The 19731-nt window shown below is 34.7% G+C and overlaps 4 protein-coding genes across 4 annotated transcripts; 3 read left to right on the top strand and 1 right to left on the bottom strand.

The window, feature by feature from the left end:
* Positions 1-190: 190 nt before the first annotated feature.
* Positions 191-6558, bottom strand: LOC122594285 (ABC transporter B family member 6-like). Its single transcript, XM_043766757.1, has 11 exons — positions 6475-6558; positions 6019-6073; positions 5544-5719; positions 5258-5458; positions 4538-4797; positions 4134-4444; positions 3655-3878; positions 3222-3562; positions 2362-2846; positions 2032-2273; positions 191-1477 (listed from the first exon to the last, which is right to left on the bottom strand). Exons 1-11 carry the CDS (start codon positions 6523-6525, stop codon positions 236-238), a joined length of 3588 nt encoding a protein of 1195 aa, XP_043622692.1. The 5' UTR covers positions 6526-6558; the 3' UTR covers positions 191-235.
* Positions 6559-7655: 1097 nt separating this feature from the next.
* On the top strand, positions 7656-9185 carry LOC122591085 (pentatricopeptide repeat-containing protein At1g07740, mitochondrial). Its single transcript, XM_043763286.1, has one exon. It carries the CDS (start codon positions 7758-7760, stop codon positions 9084-9086), a length of 1329 nt encoding a protein of 442 aa, XP_043619221.1. The 5' UTR covers positions 7656-7757; the 3' UTR covers positions 9087-9185.
* A 430-nt stretch (positions 9186-9615) lies between these two features.
* Positions 9616-11559, top strand: LOC122591086 (dirigent protein 10-like). The gene is made up of 2 exons (XM_043763287.1): positions 9616-9664; positions 10504-11559. Exon 2 carries the CDS (start codon positions 10512-10514, stop codon positions 11415-11417), a length of 906 nt encoding a protein of 301 aa, XP_043619222.1. The 5' UTR covers positions 9616-9664; positions 10504-10511; the 3' UTR covers positions 11418-11559.
* A 2644-nt stretch (positions 11560-14203) lies between these two features.
* On the top strand, positions 14204-18584 carry LOC122591087 (nudix hydrolase 9). The gene is made up of 9 exons (XM_043763288.1): positions 14204-14346; positions 14895-14969; positions 15849-15905; positions 16754-16815; positions 16936-16994; positions 17077-17225; positions 17423-17566; positions 18110-18268; positions 18356-18584. Exons 1-9 carry the CDS (start codon positions 14290-14292, stop codon positions 18446-18448), a joined length of 855 nt encoding a protein of 284 aa, XP_043619223.1. The 5' UTR covers positions 14204-14289; the 3' UTR covers positions 18449-18584.
* The last annotated feature ends 1147 nt before the right edge of the window (positions 18585-19731 follow it).

A 19731-nucleotide genomic window follows, 5' to 3' on the forward strand; every position in this document is an offset into this window, starting at 1 on the left:
AAAGTTATTGATCAAGTTTATCAAGAATTTTGTAGACATTTGCAACAATAATCGGAATTTGAATAAAGTAAACGCAAGAATCATTTTATTGTGAGCTTTTGCAACCTTTTCATGTAAAATTGGATAACGTTTACATACACATGGCTACAAGAATAAATCTATATAACTATATATATGAATTAATCGATTTGTTTGCTGTAAAGAAACATTGAATGACGTACAATTTGTACAAATTTTACCGTGTTGAACCAAGAAAATGAGGCCGAAGTCCTTTGACAAAACGAGGTTGTGTCAAATTCGCGTAAACACCGTCCTTCATTGCTGCAAGTGAATCGTGAGTCCCTTGTTCGACTATCTGACCACCATTAACCACCAAGATTTTATCAACTCGTCTCATCATAGACGCTCTACGTGCAACTAAAATCGTGGTTTTACTGCCAATCAATAGTGTATCAAGAGCTTCTTGAACCACACGTCTTGACTCGTGTTCAATTGTACCTTCTGCTTCATCCAGTAACAAAATGGGTGCGTTTTTAAGCACCACACGAGCAATAGCGATCCTTAGCTTCTGTCCAGGTGTTAGTTCCACTCCACCAGGACCAACTTTTGTATCGTATCCTTTAGGCAAACTGCTAATGAAATGGTGGGCGTTTGCGATTCTGGCTGCATCTTTGATCTCGGTTTCACTTGCATTATGTCTTGCATATATGATATTTTCTCTAATGGTGGTTGAGAATAGTACTGGTTCTTGTTGGACAAAACCGAGTTGGCTCCTTAACCATCTTAGATTAAAATGTTTCAGATCTTTACCATCTAGAAGTATCTGGCCTAAAACCGGATCATAAAATCTTAATATTAAAGAAAGTATAGTGCTTTTTCCAGAACCTGAAACACCGACCACCCCCACAGTGTGACCTCCATCAATATTAACGCTAAAATCCCGCAACACCATGATTTCTGGACTTGTTGGGTAACAAAAGTTGACCTTTTTAAATTCAATAGTTCCATATGCACAGAGGGGTTTAAGTGCAGTAGATTCATCAGGGTCAATCTCAGGAACATGATCGATGATATCAAAAACCCCAACAAGATTTTTTCGTCTTTTGTGTACAGTAGGTGTGAGCCCAAATGGTTCCACCAGGGCAAATGTTGCAAAAGTGAAGACAATATATTCTCTAAGGGCTGAAGGAAGATCGATATAACCATTTCTTACTGAAATAGCAGTGTACCAAAGTAAAACAGCATTGCTGGCGAAAAGGAGAAATCTTGAGAAGCCGAGCAAGAATCCAACTGACATTCCATGAAAGAAAGTTCGTTTGTATACTTTTTGTAGATAAAGAGTGTATTGTCTTGAAGTCTCGTTACCAGCACAATATGCAATGACTGTGGAGATGTTTCTTACCACGTCTTCTAGGACCATGGATGCCTTCTTGTGAAGCTCCTCAATTCCCCTTGAGAACCCAGAAAGCCACATTCTCTGAAAGTAATCATTCGACGTATAAGATATCAACCATTGTAATTCTTTTTGAAACATTTTTCATGTTGTAATCAATCCAGGTTAACCTGTATCCTGGATGCTCAAAACATGGGTTTAAATGAGTCCAGGCCTAAAAATGATAGTCCTTAACATGTGAAAAATGCACTCTCCTAACTAAGCCTTGTTCTACAGAACCCTGTCCGAACCACTAAAAACTAATTCCTATTTGGTCTTCTCAAGTACTTATCTGGTCCCAACCCAGTCTGTTTGTTTTGGTTATTTGGTAATGTTAACAGGACCCTAGGAACAGGGAAACTGGTTATCGGGGGCCCAATCATGCTATTCGCTTGACCAGTCTTGGTGGCACCGGCATATGGAATATTTATATGGACCAAATGGGCTTTCAGGTTTAAAGGGGGATATTATCGGGCTTTGTGGAAGCCGGCCTTTTCAGGTTTTCTCTGGACTGGAGCTAAGAGTGATCTCAGGCCTGGGTGTTTTATGATTACATAACAGAAGAAAGAAATAATTTTAAATGGGAAAGATTTAAGGACCTGTGCAATTGCAGAGAGCGAAAGAAATGGTATGCTGACCATAGCCACTAATGTCAATCTCCATTCCAGAGAGAACCCAATAATTATAGCAACGGACACAGCACAAAAGTCCTGGACAAAGTTACAGAGCCGATTGCTAAAAGCAGCCCGCACATATGTGGCATCATTTGCCAAATGCATCAACAAGTTGTCACAAGAATTTACATCTTTATCAAACCATCCAACTTCACTTTGAAGCATGGCTGAAAACAATAAGTTATACATATGATGGCCGAAGATAAAACATCTAAACAATATCGAAAAAAGATTAAAGAAACAGATATCTATTACCTGAAAACATCATTCTTCTAATTCTCTCTGTCATTTTTTCTCCCATGATTCCAAAGTAGAAGTGCTGCAACACGGTGGCTACTAAAACAACTATCGCCATACATGCAATTATCAAGCACCATTTATCAACATCAAAACGGCTTCCATCGGATCTATAGTATGCAGTCACTATAAGCCCAACAACATAGGCAAGGACGGGTCTAAAGGATCCAAATATTGAAGCCCCTAGACTTCCTAAAATTGCATACAGTCCCTCTGGTAGATTTAGCCTCACAAGTCTCCCTAAACATGGTTCACTCTGTATTTTAATGTTGTATTTCTTGTTTAACTGAGCCATATCACCCACTTGCTTGCTACAATAAACCAAGTCTTTACATTTTGGGTCTTTATGGTTTGCCTTAGATATCATATCAAGACTATTCATCCTTTCCACTGTCGATACCTTATCACCCAAGTCATCTCTGTTGTCATTCTTACTTGGCAACCTAGATAAAACTGAATTGTATTAAACATCACAAACACAAACCACCACCATATAAAAAACGTACACCCAAGTATCTACAACTAGCCTTTGTCTAATTAATAGATGGTTTTGTGTCTCTGGCATGAAGAAACTAGGTGCAACGAATTAATATAAACACGTTGAGGTGTGAAAAACTTCTCTCTTGTAAGAGCAAACATTTTTATATTCCAAATACTAATATTTTGAAAAATGTCATGATACCTTTTTTTAAGAGTGAAGTAATTTACATGTTTATAAGTGTGTTCAAACTTGACTAACTACAAAATTTCCTAAGCTGGATAAAAACGAAAAAGTGTGTGCAAATGCATATATGTTGTAGTCAGTACAAATAATGTACCTTTCAGGAAGTTTCACCACTTCTTCACATCTAAGAAGCTCAGTATATAGGCCATGTGAGCTAATCAGTTCATCATGTGTACCCATTTCAACACACTGACCACCCTCCATCACAGCAATCAAATCAGCATCTTTTACAAGACTTAATCTCCGAGCGATCATGATTGTTGATCTCCCAAGAGTAAGCATACGTAATGTATCATGAACAGCACTTTCTGCTTCCAAATCAAGCCTGCTTGTAACTTCGTCAAGCAAAAGAATTGAAGGGTCTAAAAGAACCGCTCTAGCAATAGATATTCGTATCTTCTGTTCATCTGTCAATGCTAAACCACTTTTGCCCACCTGACGATTATCATGTTTAAATGTTTTTGCATAAAAAGAAATTTAACGAAATGATGGTGCCATCACAAATTTGCAATCATATATTTGCATACCTGAGTCTCATATCCACTTTCAAGGGAGCTTATGAACACATGTACACATGCTATTTTAGCTGCTTCCTCAATTTGATCTAAAGTGATATTCGGACGTCCATAAGAAATGTTATCAGCTATGCTTAAAGATGCTAAAGCTGGTTCCTGTGTCACAAGGCCTATTTCGCTTCTGAACCATTCTAACTTCAGGGTTTTAGTATTGACCCCGTCCAAAAGAACCTCACCTGCTCTCCATTAGTTAAAATGAAAAATTAAAGAATAACAAAGATAGTAACAGTTGAAGTAGGAGTGACAATTTGAACCATTTCATTTTAAATGGGTCGATTTGGTTATCTTTTTATTCCAAATGGGACACGTATAAGAAGATTTGGCTAAAAAGTAATGTGTAAACATGTAAAAGTATTTTCTTGGCTTGATTTGGCCCGTGTTAAAGATAGCACCAGTAAAATGTAGATCATCATAAAGTTGGACTATCTTACCCATGCTAGGATCATAATGGCGTTCCAGGAGGGGAATTATGCAACTTCTTCCTGATCCACTTCTTCCCACGAGTGCCATAGTTTTTTTGGCAGGGACAGTCAGGAAAAATCCTCTTAATATAGCGATCCCAGGACAAGAGGGGTAGCTGAAATAAACATTATGAAACTCAATCTTTCCTTGCACAGAAACTAGAGTATCTCCATCTGAATTATCAGCAGAACCTGAGTGTCTTATCACCCCATAGAGTTTGTATGCAGCTATACGACCTTGTTCAAATGAATCCAGGTTTATAGAAGCCTGATTCGACCCACTGCGAGAAAATTTCAATATAATGAGCAACAATAACTATAAGCTCATTTGTATAAAACAAGTTAAAAGGGGAAAAATTGAAGAAGATGCTTACACGCCACTTAAAATTATAGCAAAGATGGCAGTGAGGATTTCAGCACCACAGGCTTTTCCACTTGTAACTAAAAACCTTCCAACCCAAAGTTGCAGAGCACAAGAGCACATTCCAAGTCCATATGCAAATCCAAGTCCAAGTCCTCGAACAAAGCTTATGGTGATACCATATTTCAATGTATCATGAAGAGAAGACGCATAAGAATGCTTGGCTGATGCTTCATTTGTAAATGCGTATAGTGTCCTAATGTTTGACAGCGCCTGCAATGATGTCAGGTTATGTTTTATCACTTAAAGGTCAAAATAGTAAAATAAAAAGTGAGCTTAAAGAAATCAGGTCAATAGTTACCCAAAGTGTATTCTTAATGCATACAACTTCCTAGATTGTTTTATGACCAAAAAGAAAAAAAAAAATCATTGGAATCATCATATAACATTTGTAATCATGTTAGACACACAAATGTTTTCTTTCCTTTTTTTTAAATTTTTTAATTTTTTTATTTTATAAAAAACTACTTGCCTAATATAAGAATAAAAAAAAAAAGTGGATCGACCCAGCCTGTTTTAACCCGCATCCAACGATTAACTGTGATGGCTCAAACCTGCTTTTATCTATTACCCAACCCACCCGTTATGTCACCTTTAAACATTACCCACTAGAAAGCCCTCGGATAATTATAAATAGCAATTTCAGCTTAAAAGTAATGGTACAAGCGCATGCCTCTTCCGCAACGGTTGCAGCATGACCATAAGCATCTTGAAGGCATTCTTCAAACTTATGAAGATATACATTTGAAATTCCAGCTGCAGCAACAATGCCTGGACCTGTTGCTATTGCTACAAGTGCAATCTGCCAGCAGTTCACAAATGCAATGACAAGCCCACCCAGACAGATTGCAATGTTGCGAATATAATTTCCAACCTGATGAATATGTTCATTCTCCAAATCAACTGTGCAAAAACTAGAAGAAATAGAAACAAAAGTAAATCGTAAAAAATATTTATACCTTTTCACCGAGAACACATTGAATAACTTGAACATCAGTCAAAACTTGCTTCATTATGTCCCCATTATTTCCATAGGTATCGAAAAAACTCATGTTCTGGTTTAATATTACTTGAACATACTTTGTTCTAATAACAGCAGTTTGTCTTTCCGCAGTAAGAATCCAACACCAAACCTCTGTAAGACAAAAAAGTTTCACATTTACAAAAGAAATCTTCAATACAACAGCATAAATTATTTAAGAACTAAATCTATAACTTCTTATGTCTGAAGATGACGTATATGTAGCAAATTTTTGCAGTCATTACAAATTTTCTTCAATACAACAGCATAAATTATTTACAAAAGTTTTGGCAACGAACACTTGTTTGACAAATCTCTTTACAAATACGTCGATTCCTCAAAAAAAAATTAAAAAAAAATTCCTTTTTGACTGTGGAAAGTAATTTCTAAAATGCAATGAATTTCTATCTTACCAATCCACCCAGAAGCAAAAACAGCCAAACCTATATACATAATATACAGAGCATACTGCATATTCAGAAACAACAAAACAGAATGTGAGAAATCGTGTAAGAAAATAAGGATGCGCATGCATGGAGAAAAAATTATCCAGGTCTATTTCTATCTCCAATTTTTTTTTTCCTAATTCTTATCTCTGAAGAAGCAATGAAAATCTAAAAAATGTGTTCAAATCCTTTTCATTTTTAAATTGAAAACATTTGCTTCAAGGTACATTTTGGAAAAGTATGAGAAACTCCACAACGGTGAAATTTAGAAAGCTGAGGTCATTGTTTTGTAAAGGGTTAAGTGCAGTGTTGTTAAATGCATCTATTTTTACAGTGAAATCCTATATTTTGTGTCTTTTTTTTGTAACTAAACGCATCCTAAGTATTCGTGAGAAACGTGAAAATAAACCATAAAAAATGTACCTGAGAAAAATGATCAAACAGTTGATCAACATTACCATGAAAACTCAACATGTCAACAATCTTTCCAAACAAATGTAAATAGAAAACAAGTGATCCACCGTGAACAATACCACCTAAAGACCCAACCACCATAAGTATCCAATCATACGTATCTGCACATCTAAACAGCGCCGTAAATGGCACTGCAGATGGCTGGATTACTTCTTCCTCTTCTTCTACATCATCATTCTCTTCTACATAATTCCGACGACTGGTGGTTGTGTCAAAATACGACAAGGGAGAGTCGGGAACCTCAGAGTTCTCGGACACGGGTGTGAGTGGGCCCACACCGGGCGGCGGAGTCCAACCAAAGTCAAACATTGTTCAAATTGGAAAGTTGAGAAAAGAATAAAAATGTTGTGAAATTTATTGATGAAAAGTAGGAGATTGTTAATTTAGAAGTTATTAAGGTGTGTGAAGTATAAAAATAAGAATCAAAAGTGTTGACTGACTGTTTGATTGTGTTTCGTTGTTGATTCTGTTTAATGTGTGTATTATCTATGTATAGGTTGTTTTTTGGTCTTTAGGTTCCCGCCAGATTTTGGGTGTCACACTCTTAACGATAAAACAGAGGATATATGATTATAAATGGCTAGTTTTATACAAGATTTTGGAGTTGATCTTTGGATTTATATCAAAACGATTTTGTTCATCATAGTCATTAGAGTTATGGTTAACGACACATAAAAAATTTGGTCTCATAAGATAAATATCAATTGGTGTGCAAATTTGAATAACATCCTTCCAAAATAAGTAAGTACCGATAAGTGAAGTGAACAGACTCTCACCATTCGAACTTTTAAAAAAAAAATAGGTGTGCACGAAATAACAATCATTTAAAAGAACTATAATTAACAAAATCTCATGAACGTTACTATTTGACTTCTTAGTTTGACTATTTAAATGTTTGACCATATGTTCATTGAAGCAATAAATCAAATCTTATACCATGTAGTAAACAAATCAAAGTTCATGATAGCTTTATATATATTTTTTACTATCCTTATAATTACTTATTTTTGTTTATATAAATATCTAACTCATGTTTTTATTAATGTCAAATTGTCAATTTTTTTGACCTGAGTTAGAAGTATACAGAAGTCAACCAAAAAATTTTAGAAAAAAAAAAAAGAAGAAAAGAATACCTGACCTGTAGGCACAGATTTCATAAGTTGAGTCTGTCTTCCCAACGAGCTCACAATTCCAAATCACAGCTTCCATTCTTGAAAGAGACAGTCAAAATCATGTCCATTCTTCACAAACCACATTTCAATCTCACTTTCCTTCGTCATTTTCACAAACACAAACCCACGAAATCCCACCTTCGGAATCCAATCCCATTTATCAAAGACCTTAAAAGCATCGATAACCCAGATGAAGCTCTCACCATTTACCACGACTATCTTCAAACCAACCTTTTCAAACACGACTATCCATCTTACTCAACTCTCATTTACAAACTGGCACGTAACAAAGATTTTACAGCAGTAAATTCACTTCTTTTTGACCTCCAACGTTACAATGTCAAATGTAAAGAACCCCTTTTCATTGGGTTGATTCAACATTATGGGAAATGTGGTTTAGTTGATGAAGCAGTTGAGTTGTTTCATAAGATACCGAGTTTTGATTGTTACCGCTCGTTACAGTCGGTTAATGCGGTAATTAATGTTTTGGTTGAGAATGGGAGGTTGTGTGAGGGTTTAGAGGTTTTTAAAGGATGTCCGAAAATGGGGTTTAAGCCGAATGTGGTTACGTTTAATGTTGTGATCAAAGGGTGGTTAAGAAAAGGGGAATGGGGTGAAGCACGTAAGGTGTTTGATGAAATGCGTGAGAGACAAGTTGAGCCGAGTGTGGCGAGTTATAATTGTTTGATTGGGTTTTGGTGTAAAAAAGGGGAGTTTGTTGAGGGGAAAAGATTGTTTGATGAAATGATTGAGAAAGGGAAGAAGCCTAATGCGGCAACGTATGGTTTGTTGATGGAGGCGTTGTGTTTGGAAGGAAAGTTTAAGGAAGCGAAGAAAATGATGTTTGATATGGAGTATCGAGGTTGTAAGGCGAGGCTAGTTAATTACGGGGTTTTAATGAATGATCTTGCGAAAAGGGGGGAGTTTGATGAAGCCAAAGGGTTGTTACTTGAAATGAAGAAGAGACGAATTAGGCCCGACGTTGTAATGTATGATATACTGATAAACTATCTATGCAAGGAAAGCAGAGCTGGAGAAGCTTATAAGATATTGGTCGAGATGCAGGTTAACGGGTTTGAGCCAAATGCAGCGACCTATAGAATGGTAGTTGACGGTTTTTGTAGGAATGGAGAATTTGAGGAGGGTTTGAAGGTTTTGAACGTAATGTTGACGAGTAGGCATTGTGCCCGTGTGGAAACTTTTTGTAGTTTGGTTATGGGGTTGGCTAACAATGGCAAGATGGACGATGCTTTCTTTGTTATGGAGGAAATGGTGAAGAGACGAATGAGCCCTGATTTGGTGGCATGGGAAGCATTAGTTGCAAGCACGTGTGGTGGTGATAGAAGCGGCAATTTTCTTGTGGCCGAATTCGCTACAGTAACTAAATAGGTTCAATGTTGTTGATTGTTAACTCAGTCCTGAAAATCGGGCCAATATTCAAGTGTTCCAGTGACCATGTGGTTTTAAGTTTGTTCAGTCTTTGTAGAAGGTGGGCTTTATGAGAACTTCTATAGTTCTATGGACTAATTTGGCTCAAAAGTTACCCCTGGAAAAATATGAGTTTTTCACAAAAAAGTAAAATGGGTTACTTTTTCATTATCTTTGATAATAGCTGGTCCCATCGAAGTTTCATTTACTGTGATGAGACCGGCTAACCCATTTTGACAAAAAATGGAAAGCAACCCATCTTTACAAAAGCTCCGGAAAATATAGATTCAAATATTGCTTACCATTCAAGGCTTTAATGATGACCAAATGATAGAAATATTACATTGATTTGATCAGTAGTGGGCGGATGTGTGGTGATGAGTTTCGGGTAATAGTTATCTAACGAGACTATATACCATGAGATGGGGAGCTGCAAGTGATGCTTGAAATCATAATATAGAACTTATGACAGTTTTTGATAGTATGTGTATTCCCCCTTTAAACGAGCCAAAAGGCTAGTTAGCATCAGAGATTGTTTGGTACGTACCTTTTGGAGACTTATATATAATGTACAAAATTATATTAACTATATTGTAAGTTGTAAACTTGTGATAAAGAATTTAAAAAGAGTGAATCGGGATCCGAGATTGTTAGGGCCAAATGTGGCAAAGGCCTAGCTGCAAGTTTGATAATTAGGCAAGCAGTTGGTTTGAAACGAGTAGTTTTTAGCATTGGTTGAGTTGACCCGCAAACACTTGTTGTGTCACTAAATTACTTATAAGTAGTTACTTTCTTACATCTTATGTACGATTACAAAGATATGGTGTTAATATTGTAATACTAGTAGTGTAACTATCTGAGAAAGTAGTAGTGCGGTCGGTTTTTTAAAAAACCGACGTTTGACCCGTCTGACCCATTTGTGATTATTGTTTTTTTTCTCCTTCTGGGAGTGGTAACTAAACCACATTTTACGCTAAACGTTTAATTATTATATAAATCACTCTGTGCAACCTTAGTTTGCATGTTAGTGCATAATTATCACCACCCTTTTTTTTAGCTTGGTTTTCTCAGTTTGACTTGTTTGAATAGTAGCATAAGTTTGAACCTCAATCAATTTATATAGGAATGGTTCAATCTGGAAAAGAACTGATTGGAGTAGCTTTACTTTCTGTGAATAGTACCTTTTGTGGTTGTTTAGTATCTAATAAACACAAGTTTAGTTTACTAACTCTTATTATGTCACCTACTCCATATATGTTATCAACTACAACATTTATTTGCATTCTGTTTCTATATTATAAATACACACATCTTTCATCATTCAAAAACATCTCATTCCACAATAACCATCTTAATTAAGCATCAATACTTGATCCAGGATTTCCAATGGCAACCTCTACCTTCACTTGTTTTTCACTACTACTCTCCCTTCTTTTCCTAGCCACCACCTTCTCTATAGCCACCTCAGCTCGAACACTCACTGAAGAACCAGAAGCCGCGGTCCCTGTGGTTGCACCTGAGCCACACGACGAGAATGTGACTCCCTTAGGCGCCATCCCACCTAATCCAGCTTCCGGTGCTGGTGCGGTACCTGTTGAAGGTCCTGATCACACTCTTACCTTCTTCATGCACGATATTTTGGGTGGGTCTAACCCCTCAGCTAAAGCAGTCACTGGAGCCGTGACTAACCCGGCTGTTAATGGTCAGGTCGCGTTTGCTAAACCAAACGGTGCCAACTTACCAGTGAACAACGGCGTTCCACAAGGTGATGGCAACAGCGGAATCCTTAACAACAACAATCTCCCATTCTTAACCGGCCTAGGTGGAACCACTTCAAATGTTTTCCAAAGCAACAACAATAACAACAACAACAACAATAACAACTTGTTTGCAGCCATTAACGGTGGACAGTTACCTCAAGGAAACGCATTACAACAGTTTATGTTCGGTACATTGACAGTGATAGATGATGAGTTGACCGAAGGGCATGAGCTTGGATCAGGATTGATAGGAAAGGCACAAGGGTTCTATGTATCCAGCTCAATAGATGGAAAGAGTCAAACAATGGCATTTACTGTGATGTTTATGCACGGGAGTTACATCGATAGTTTGAGCTTTATGGGTGTTCACAGGAGCGCGGTGGCTGAGTCACAGTTGGCCGTGATGGGTGGCACTGGGAAGTATGTGAATGCTAAGGGACATGCTGTGGTGAAAACATTCCAGGGTACAGACCAGCAAAACAATGATGGTACCGAGACATTACTTCATTTCACAGTGTATCTTGCTTATTAGTTTGTTTATGATTAATTTGTGTGTGTTATTTGGTTTGTAATTCTCTTTTATCTATCTTTGTTTTAATGTTATGTGATTTTTATGAGAAATTGTGTGTAAAAAATAGCAGTATTCTAAAAGGAATGATATGTTTTTTAACCAATCGCATGTTGCTCTGTTTTTTTTTTTTTTGTATTTTAATATTTTAAATTTAATGGGCTTAAAAGTAGTATTGTTACGGAGTATTATATTAAAGAAACAACAACAAAAAAATTTTTTAAACCCGGCTCTTACTATCCAAAGGTAGGTTGCATTGTTTTAAATATCGGTACATACTGGTCGGTATTATCCGGAATACCGGATACCGGGTAGTACCCTGGTATAACTATCTCGGTATTTTGTCCGATATTTTCACTATTCAATAACGACCAGTATTTTCGGTATTACCGGAATGGTAATACCGGTATTTTGATTTTTTTTTTTTGAATTTTTTTAAAAATTATTTTTTGATACTTTAATGTTATGTCTTGTTATTTGTAAACTTTAAAATTTATATTTTGTTATGAAATACCTATTTGGTATTAATTTTTAGTGGATTGTACTTGTATTTTGACTATTTACGTTAAATTGTAACAAGTTTTGTAAGATTTCTATAGAAATAAAAATACAAAAAATAAATTATCGTGCTGATACGTACCGGCCGGTATACCAGTAATACCGGTATCAGGTACTCGACCGATACGACCAAAATACCGATATTTAAAACATTGGTAGGTTGTCTAAATTAGACACTACTACATCGAACATCCAAGAAAACACCAAACCAAATTCTCTCATATAGAATTCCTGCGTTGACTCAACTAGCCGAGCTACTAATTAAATAAATTTATTGCTAAACACAAGCATTTAATTTAACTATAATACAAGTATTCAAATCGAAAGATGGTTCCTGTTCCAAATCGAAAGGGTGCATTTTGTTTTTGTTATCTTAATCTTAATATATACTATAAGACAATTGAACTAATAACTAATTAACCAATCACATCGTTCGATTTCATTAAATTGACTTTTGATAATGTTATCATTTAGATAAATTACAAATTAAAAATCATAATAATCATTATCTAAATATATTATTATATTAATATTTATATTAATTTGTAGAAAAAGTTTCATTAATTTACATTTTTTTGTTTTCCATCAATAATTTACACTTTTTAACCCTGAATACTTATTTATATTTATTTTTAGCCATCAACTTGAGAGAATTTTTTAAAATTTACAATCATTTAATTAAACAAAAAAAATTTAACATATGAAATATTTTCTACAAAAAATAATTTGAAAACCTAATGACTTATTAACAAATATTAGAAGAGTCCTAATTGTTATCAAATAATATAAAAATAATCATAATTGTTATCATATTATCATAGAACAAGTGATTAAAAATAAACATATGCGTGTTATGAACGTGCATCATGATTAAATACATATATTTGAGTGTCAAGTACAGGATCACAAATATGTTTATATTTTAATTCTTAATTATTTTTCTTAATAATATCACATTATGAGTACATCTGTTTCAAAATATTCTATAATGGAGAAATTATTATATATAGTATGTGCCTTGTGGAATGACTATGACAAACAATTCCATCAATATGTCTAGGCTAATAATGACAGTGAGGAACCTATGATTATTGTACCACAACTTGCAAAGTATAACACTTAAAACCGTGTTTTTTTAAAATTGTATGCTTTTATGACTTAAATGTGAAAATGTAATATTGTTTACTGGATATGAGTCTAAAATCTAGTTTAATTAAATTAAAAAAAAACTTGAATAAAAAATAATTAAAGATATACTTGAGATGACTGACAATAAAGTTGCAAATATATTGAAGATAATTTTTGTAGCTTGTAAACGGAAGCCGTAAAGCTAAAATGTCCAATATCTATATATATTAGGAAAAATTACTCTAATAGTCACATTTAAACCTCTATATTCAAATATAGACACTTACAAAATAATACAGTATACCACATTGGTCAATTTTTTCTTATCATCTACTAAAACATAGTAAAAAATGACATAAACAAATCATATATTGTCATGTGTTTTTGTTGACCCCACAATTGTACTAAAATAAAATAGAACATCTTTATATCATTCATTCCAAAATAATGGAAGATTTTTTTATAGCTTGTTGATTGCAACCGGCATTATAGTTTGTTGGTAACTTGATATATAACGAACACAAAGCTACGTACAAAAAGAGTCAAATGCATTTTATCTTGAGGTCTTCATTTTGTTTAGCATTACAAATATACCCAATTCATCCTTTTAAATACATAATTACCCATTTATATCTATTTTATCAAGCAGTTTTTCTCCACCTCCACTTGATGACTTGAACACTTAATTCACCAAAAATGAAAAATCCAAACAAACGAAATTGAGCTCTATTTATTCGGTAACTACAATAAAAATTCGTCACTTTTAATTAATGTATATGCATGTCAAATACAACAATCGATCTAATCAAAATCTAATTCATTTAATTCCCTTCAATATCATCATCATCATAAAGGGGTGAGAAAATCTATATATTGGTGTATACACATATGTGATTTAGATGCACCAATTCTTTGTTATTTGAAAGTATATACATACTTGATATATGATATACATATATGTATACGTATAGACAAAGATTGATGATGAATTGGTTTGGGATATTGAAATTGGGTATATTTGTAATTTAAATTTTTAGTTGGGAATATATGCGATTTAGATAGTATATTTGGGTATATATGCCATTGTCCCAACTTTTAAAAAAAAAAAGATTTGATTAAAACAGTGAAAGGGAGGTGGGGAAGAGTGAAGATGGAGAATGCATATAAGCTTCTACTTTCATGCCCCTCTGGTCTCTCTCCTTCACAGGTAACACTACCACTCACTCTTCCTTTTTTTTTTTTTTTACATTTTAAAACCTCTTGTATCTGTATCTGTATCTGTATCTGTATCTATATCTATATATAATAATCTATATATAGATAGTTACTCTTTGATTAATACAAATGATTACATTCCTTAATTTAATTCTTAAACCAAATAATCAACTGATTAAAAAGTTAACAAATTTATCAATCAGTCTCAGAAAGAAAATATTTTTGCATATTGACCGAATCGAATCATTAGCATATAATGTAAAAATCATAGTCAACCATTAGAAACCTAGTCTGGTAGTACCCACCCTCAGATTTCAAGGATGGCTGTAATGGTGTGGGTGATGAGGTGTAACTCACTGGGAAAATTATTTTCTGGATTCTGAAAAAACAGGACAAATCTGAATTGAAAAAAAAAAAAAAGGAACCTTGCAAGTAGTCTTTTGTGTTAGTTTTTACCAGCATTCGTGAAGGACACCCACGATGCATGTGTCACGAGTGAGTTGATTATTTTGGTGATTTTTTCCTATCATTTGATTATAGGTATCAGTGAATTTTGATGTGTCGTTTGATAGAGTTCCGCATCCTGACATTGACTTAGAAAACTCCATTGCTGAGGTATTCTTCTTCTTATTGCTATACTTTATTGAATCATTTAGTATTGTTTGCTCTTTTGTATTTATATATTACACTACTTTTGTATTCTTTTGTGTTTATACATTATTCCGTCCATCACTAACAAGACAAAGACTTGAGAATGCAATATATGTATAAATTAATTCTTGTTGGTTGATTGGATGAGTGCAGGTCTTTTGATAGAGTTATCCATGCCCGAAGTCGTAAACCATTTCTATATATCTTTTGAGAAAAATAAACAGCAAGGACCTATTAAGAGCAAAAAGTAGATAAACAACAAATTATTGACGGCATCATAAAATGAACTATAGTCGCTTTTGAAATACAATGAGGGAGTCCAAGATAGACGATATTTTTTGCAAGCAAAATAATTAGAACATGACATACACACCTAAGTTCCACGATCGATTAAAAGTTGGAAGTTGGAACTATGTTTACAATATGATTTGCAGTGTGGTGAGCCTTTGGAATGTATGTTTATTCTCTGTATCTTGATCTCTGTTCATAAAGCTGCTTGGATCAGTTGACTGCATATTGCAGATGATAGATTGAGTAAGGACCTAGGGGGAAAAAATGGTCACTTGAATTTAGTTAAAGACTAGATTGTACACTAATGAGAAAGTTATCTTCTTCCTTGAGTAGCATGAGTATATCACCTTGCTGCTTGAGTAGCATAAATATATAGTTTGTTGGTTGTAGTATTCACCTAGATGGTTAGATATTCTTGGTTCAACATATTTTCATGGTATATTTTTCTTTCAGTGGCGCTTCTTTCTGTCAATGAAAATAAGATTGCATAAATGATATTTTTGGGTAGCTAATAACGTTTCATCTTCTTTTATTTTATATTGTACTTTTCAGATATGGGAGCAAAGGGTTCAAAAAAGCACATCCTTGTTCAACGGGAAAAAGTTCCGGGTGTGTGGATTTATCTAATAATTAACACCTAGTCTTTAACACATTCAGCTGTTTAAATAATTAAATATTTCATGTTACATGGGTGCCAACACTGCTTTTGCCTGGAACATCAGATCTTCAAATGATCTTTTTATATATGCTCCCTATAGATGATGTCCGTACAGTCCCTGTCTTGATTGTTATCTTCCTTACTATGACCAATTAATGTCACTGCCACCAATAAATAGAACAAATTACCAAAAACCATTTTGATCTAAAAAAATAATCATTACATCCCTCCTTGTATATGTTTTACATCATTTTCATTTCAGCCATTACTCTGACAATTTTGGGATCTCCATTTGTTTCTCTTGGCGAATCAAATAATTAATATATACATAGTGTTTTTAGAAAAGATGATAATTTCTGAAAGAACGGTTCGGCTCCTTGAACCATATATACATAGTGTGTTTAGATAGAAAAGAGGATTATCTCTCTTTATTTTTTCCTTTGACAGACAGAACTTCTTAATAAAATAAAATCTTACAAGTTTGGTGAACAAACACAAGTGAAACTGAAAGGAAATAAATTAAAACAATAGAACTATCTTACCTAAACTTGTTGCATGGTTTGACAAATCTTAATTTTTGAAAAGGGCCGTGGTGCAAGAATGAGGCTGCTCAGCTGCTGCAACATATAGAAGAAGCAGTTGAGCTTGAACAAAAAAAAAATGGCTTCATGCTCATTTTGCCTGTTGAACACATCAATAATTTGGATGTGTTATAAGTTAGTAGAATCTAAGGTTGAACTTTATTCAGTGCAAGTATTATATACATTGTTCTTACTATATAGTGCTTGTTGCAACTTAGTATGGAGGACACTATGGCGTGGAGACTCATGTATGCCTTCACCTTGGTCTAACAGATTATAGGTTCCCACTCTATATCTCTATGTGCTTATGTAGTTTGTATACCTTATTAATGTAAATGGTGTATCTTCTTTTTACTCTAGAAATGGCGGCCTGACGTTTTATGTCATCTTACTATGTCAGGACTTTTGTGGGGACAAACTTAAATCCTTTATGGGAAAAGTTTATTGTTCCATCTGAAGGTAACGAGATCATGCATGTACATACTTCAGCTGTAAAGTTACTGTTAGTCACGGGAAACATTACATCTGACCTTTTTTGCAGATGATTGTGAGCAGTGTCAACACACATCTAGTCCATTGGGTAATGGTGCAGTTGTGGAAACATCTGACAATAAAATACTTGTGCTCCAAAGAAGTAATAATGTTGGAGAGTTTCCCGGATATCTTGTCTTTCCAGGTGGCCATCCTGAGGTGCATGAGTAGTAATTTCTTAACTTCTGTGAGATGCAACTTTATTACTTCTCTTCTTGAAAATGTATAGGAACTCTATGTAAGCATGTATAGTGGTAACTATCTTTTTGTTAGTTTGATGAGTAAACCTGGACTATTACGACTTGGTCATGTATAGTTGTTTTATTTTTTATTTTTTACTTGTTTATGATATACAGCCTGAAGAAGTTGGTATCGTATCACATGAGTTTGAAAACGAGTTGCAGAACTCAGAGTTGACAAATAGTAAAGTATCCCAGGAGATGTTTGATAGCATTGTCCGTGAAGTGGTCGAAGAAATAGGAGTACATGCAGTAACTTTGGTGAGTATTTATCCAACTTGTCCTTATAAATACCATTGGGCCTTTTTTCATGATTCCCAGAGGTTGCAAATGGATGAGTTGGGTAACAGATTTGGGTCAAAATGGGTTGGATTGACCCAAAAAAACTTGTCAAATTATTAGGATGTCAATATGACTATAAAACTGTAATGTTAAGTAATAATCCAATTTTGTGAATACGATTTAATTAACTATGAGGTTTTATGCATAAGAAATAAAAAAGGCATTTCGGTGACTTTCAACCCATTTGACTCTATTTTTGAAGGTTTTGCTTTATTTCACACATTTGACATGTTAGTGATAAATTATAATTTAAATTGACCCGTTAATAAGTAAGTGGGTCAAAATCCCATCTCTGATGATTGCTTAATAAATTACTCCTGCAGGGAAAGTTTGTTCTTCTTGATAGCTAACTGGTCTCATTGTTTAGATTTGAACAACTTTAGGCACTTATGGTCCTAAGTTTTAGTTCTGTAAGTTTGGTGGAAAAAAGGTCTTAATGTTTTATTGTTTGACTTGGTGTAGAGTGACCCAGTGTTCATTGGTATATCCCGAAGGGTTTTGAATGTCAGACCAACTGCTTTCTTCTTTATCAAGTGCAATCTTCTATCAACAGAAATTCAACAACTCTATTCTAGTGCGCAAGATGGCTATGAGTCAACAAAACTCTATACTATTCAACCTGTAAGTTATCATACAGTTTCTAGTGACAATAACTTTTTATATCATTTTGCTGTACAGCATTGTTGATCTTTCTTCTATAATCATCAGAGTGAGTTGGAGAACATGTCGTCCAGAATGCCTGGTTGCCACCGAGGAGGATTTGAACTTTACAAGTTGATGTTAGAAGCTGGGAAGAATTAATGTCAACCGAATATATTCAAGCTGACACTCCAGGTTACCCATTGGGTTTAAAAGTGATCAAATATTCAAGGTGCCGTTGTACTTTTATTAATGATTGAAATTAAATACAAAGTGAAAAGTGGTTTGATCGATTGTTTCCAAGTGTATTGAGAGCAAGAGTGAGAGCAAAAGTGTGTGTGAATACAAGTGAATCAATTGCCTAAAATCGATCAATAAACACGGTATTTATAAGCTAAACGAGCTAACTTCTCGAAATATCCGGGATACTCATAGCCTCTTCAGCAAGTTTTGATGACTTGGTAACATATGAACATTGAGTCAATTTGACACTTGTGGTAGTCTTCTTCAAGTCTGAGTTTTTAGGTTGACCTGGTAATTTCATCTACACATGCTGACATAATTTCAAATATGGCCGTTATGATTACTCAACTTATTGAAATATCTTCCGATGTCTTGAACTGTAGCCATTGCAAGATGTTGAACTGCAAAGTTAATCTAATATCCTGCAATAAATCTTTGGAAACAATAATTCATTCAGTACATGTTTGTCAGTAATATCATTCGTTGGTCAAGATATTAAAGTCAAAGATCATATATAGTGTAACATTTAACCCCCAACACTCGGTATGGTCACCAATTACTTAAATGCTTAACGAGTTAAATAAATTTTAATAACCAATTCCCAATTAAAAAGTTGAACATTTTAAAATGTAATCAATATTCAAAACGTGTATTTTGGAAGGAACACGCAAGTCTTGCGTCCTTGGTACTGTACCTAGCTTCCTCATCCTGTAAGGGGTCACTACCGTATGAAACTCCTGAGCATGATAACCCATGGCTATTGAGGACGAATGAGATTCGAACCGTCAACCTTAGTATTCAATTGGTCTCTCCATGGGTCCCATGCATAAACGGAGACAGGTACCACTGAGCTACTAGTTCATTGGTTAAGTTGTAGGGCTGACCAAAGGTTTTATAAATTAAGTTTTTAAACAACTTAACCGTCTTTATTTTAGTAGTTATGTTAGTTTTATCCATTTAAAGATGGCCACCTTTGTGCTCAAACGCTCATGGCCCACTGCAGGTTCGAATCATAGTCTTAGACGGACTTCTTGCCTATTATCTAGTGGGTTTTGGGACAACATACTCACCGACGACCAAGATTGCAGGTTTCCTAGATTGGAAGAAAGAATTCCTTCATGGGCATTAAGGGTGCCTGACCACTTATTTACTTTTTATTTTTTAGTTTTATCCATTTGACCAGTTAAATATATGATTTAATC

The sequence above is a fragment of the Erigeron canadensis genome, chromosome 3 (genome assembly GCF_010389155.1).
Source record: "Erigeron canadensis isolate Cc75 chromosome 3, C_canadensis_v1, whole genome shotgun sequence".
Lineage (NCBI taxonomy): Eukaryota > Viridiplantae > Streptophyta > Magnoliopsida > Asterales > Asteraceae > Erigeron > Erigeron canadensis.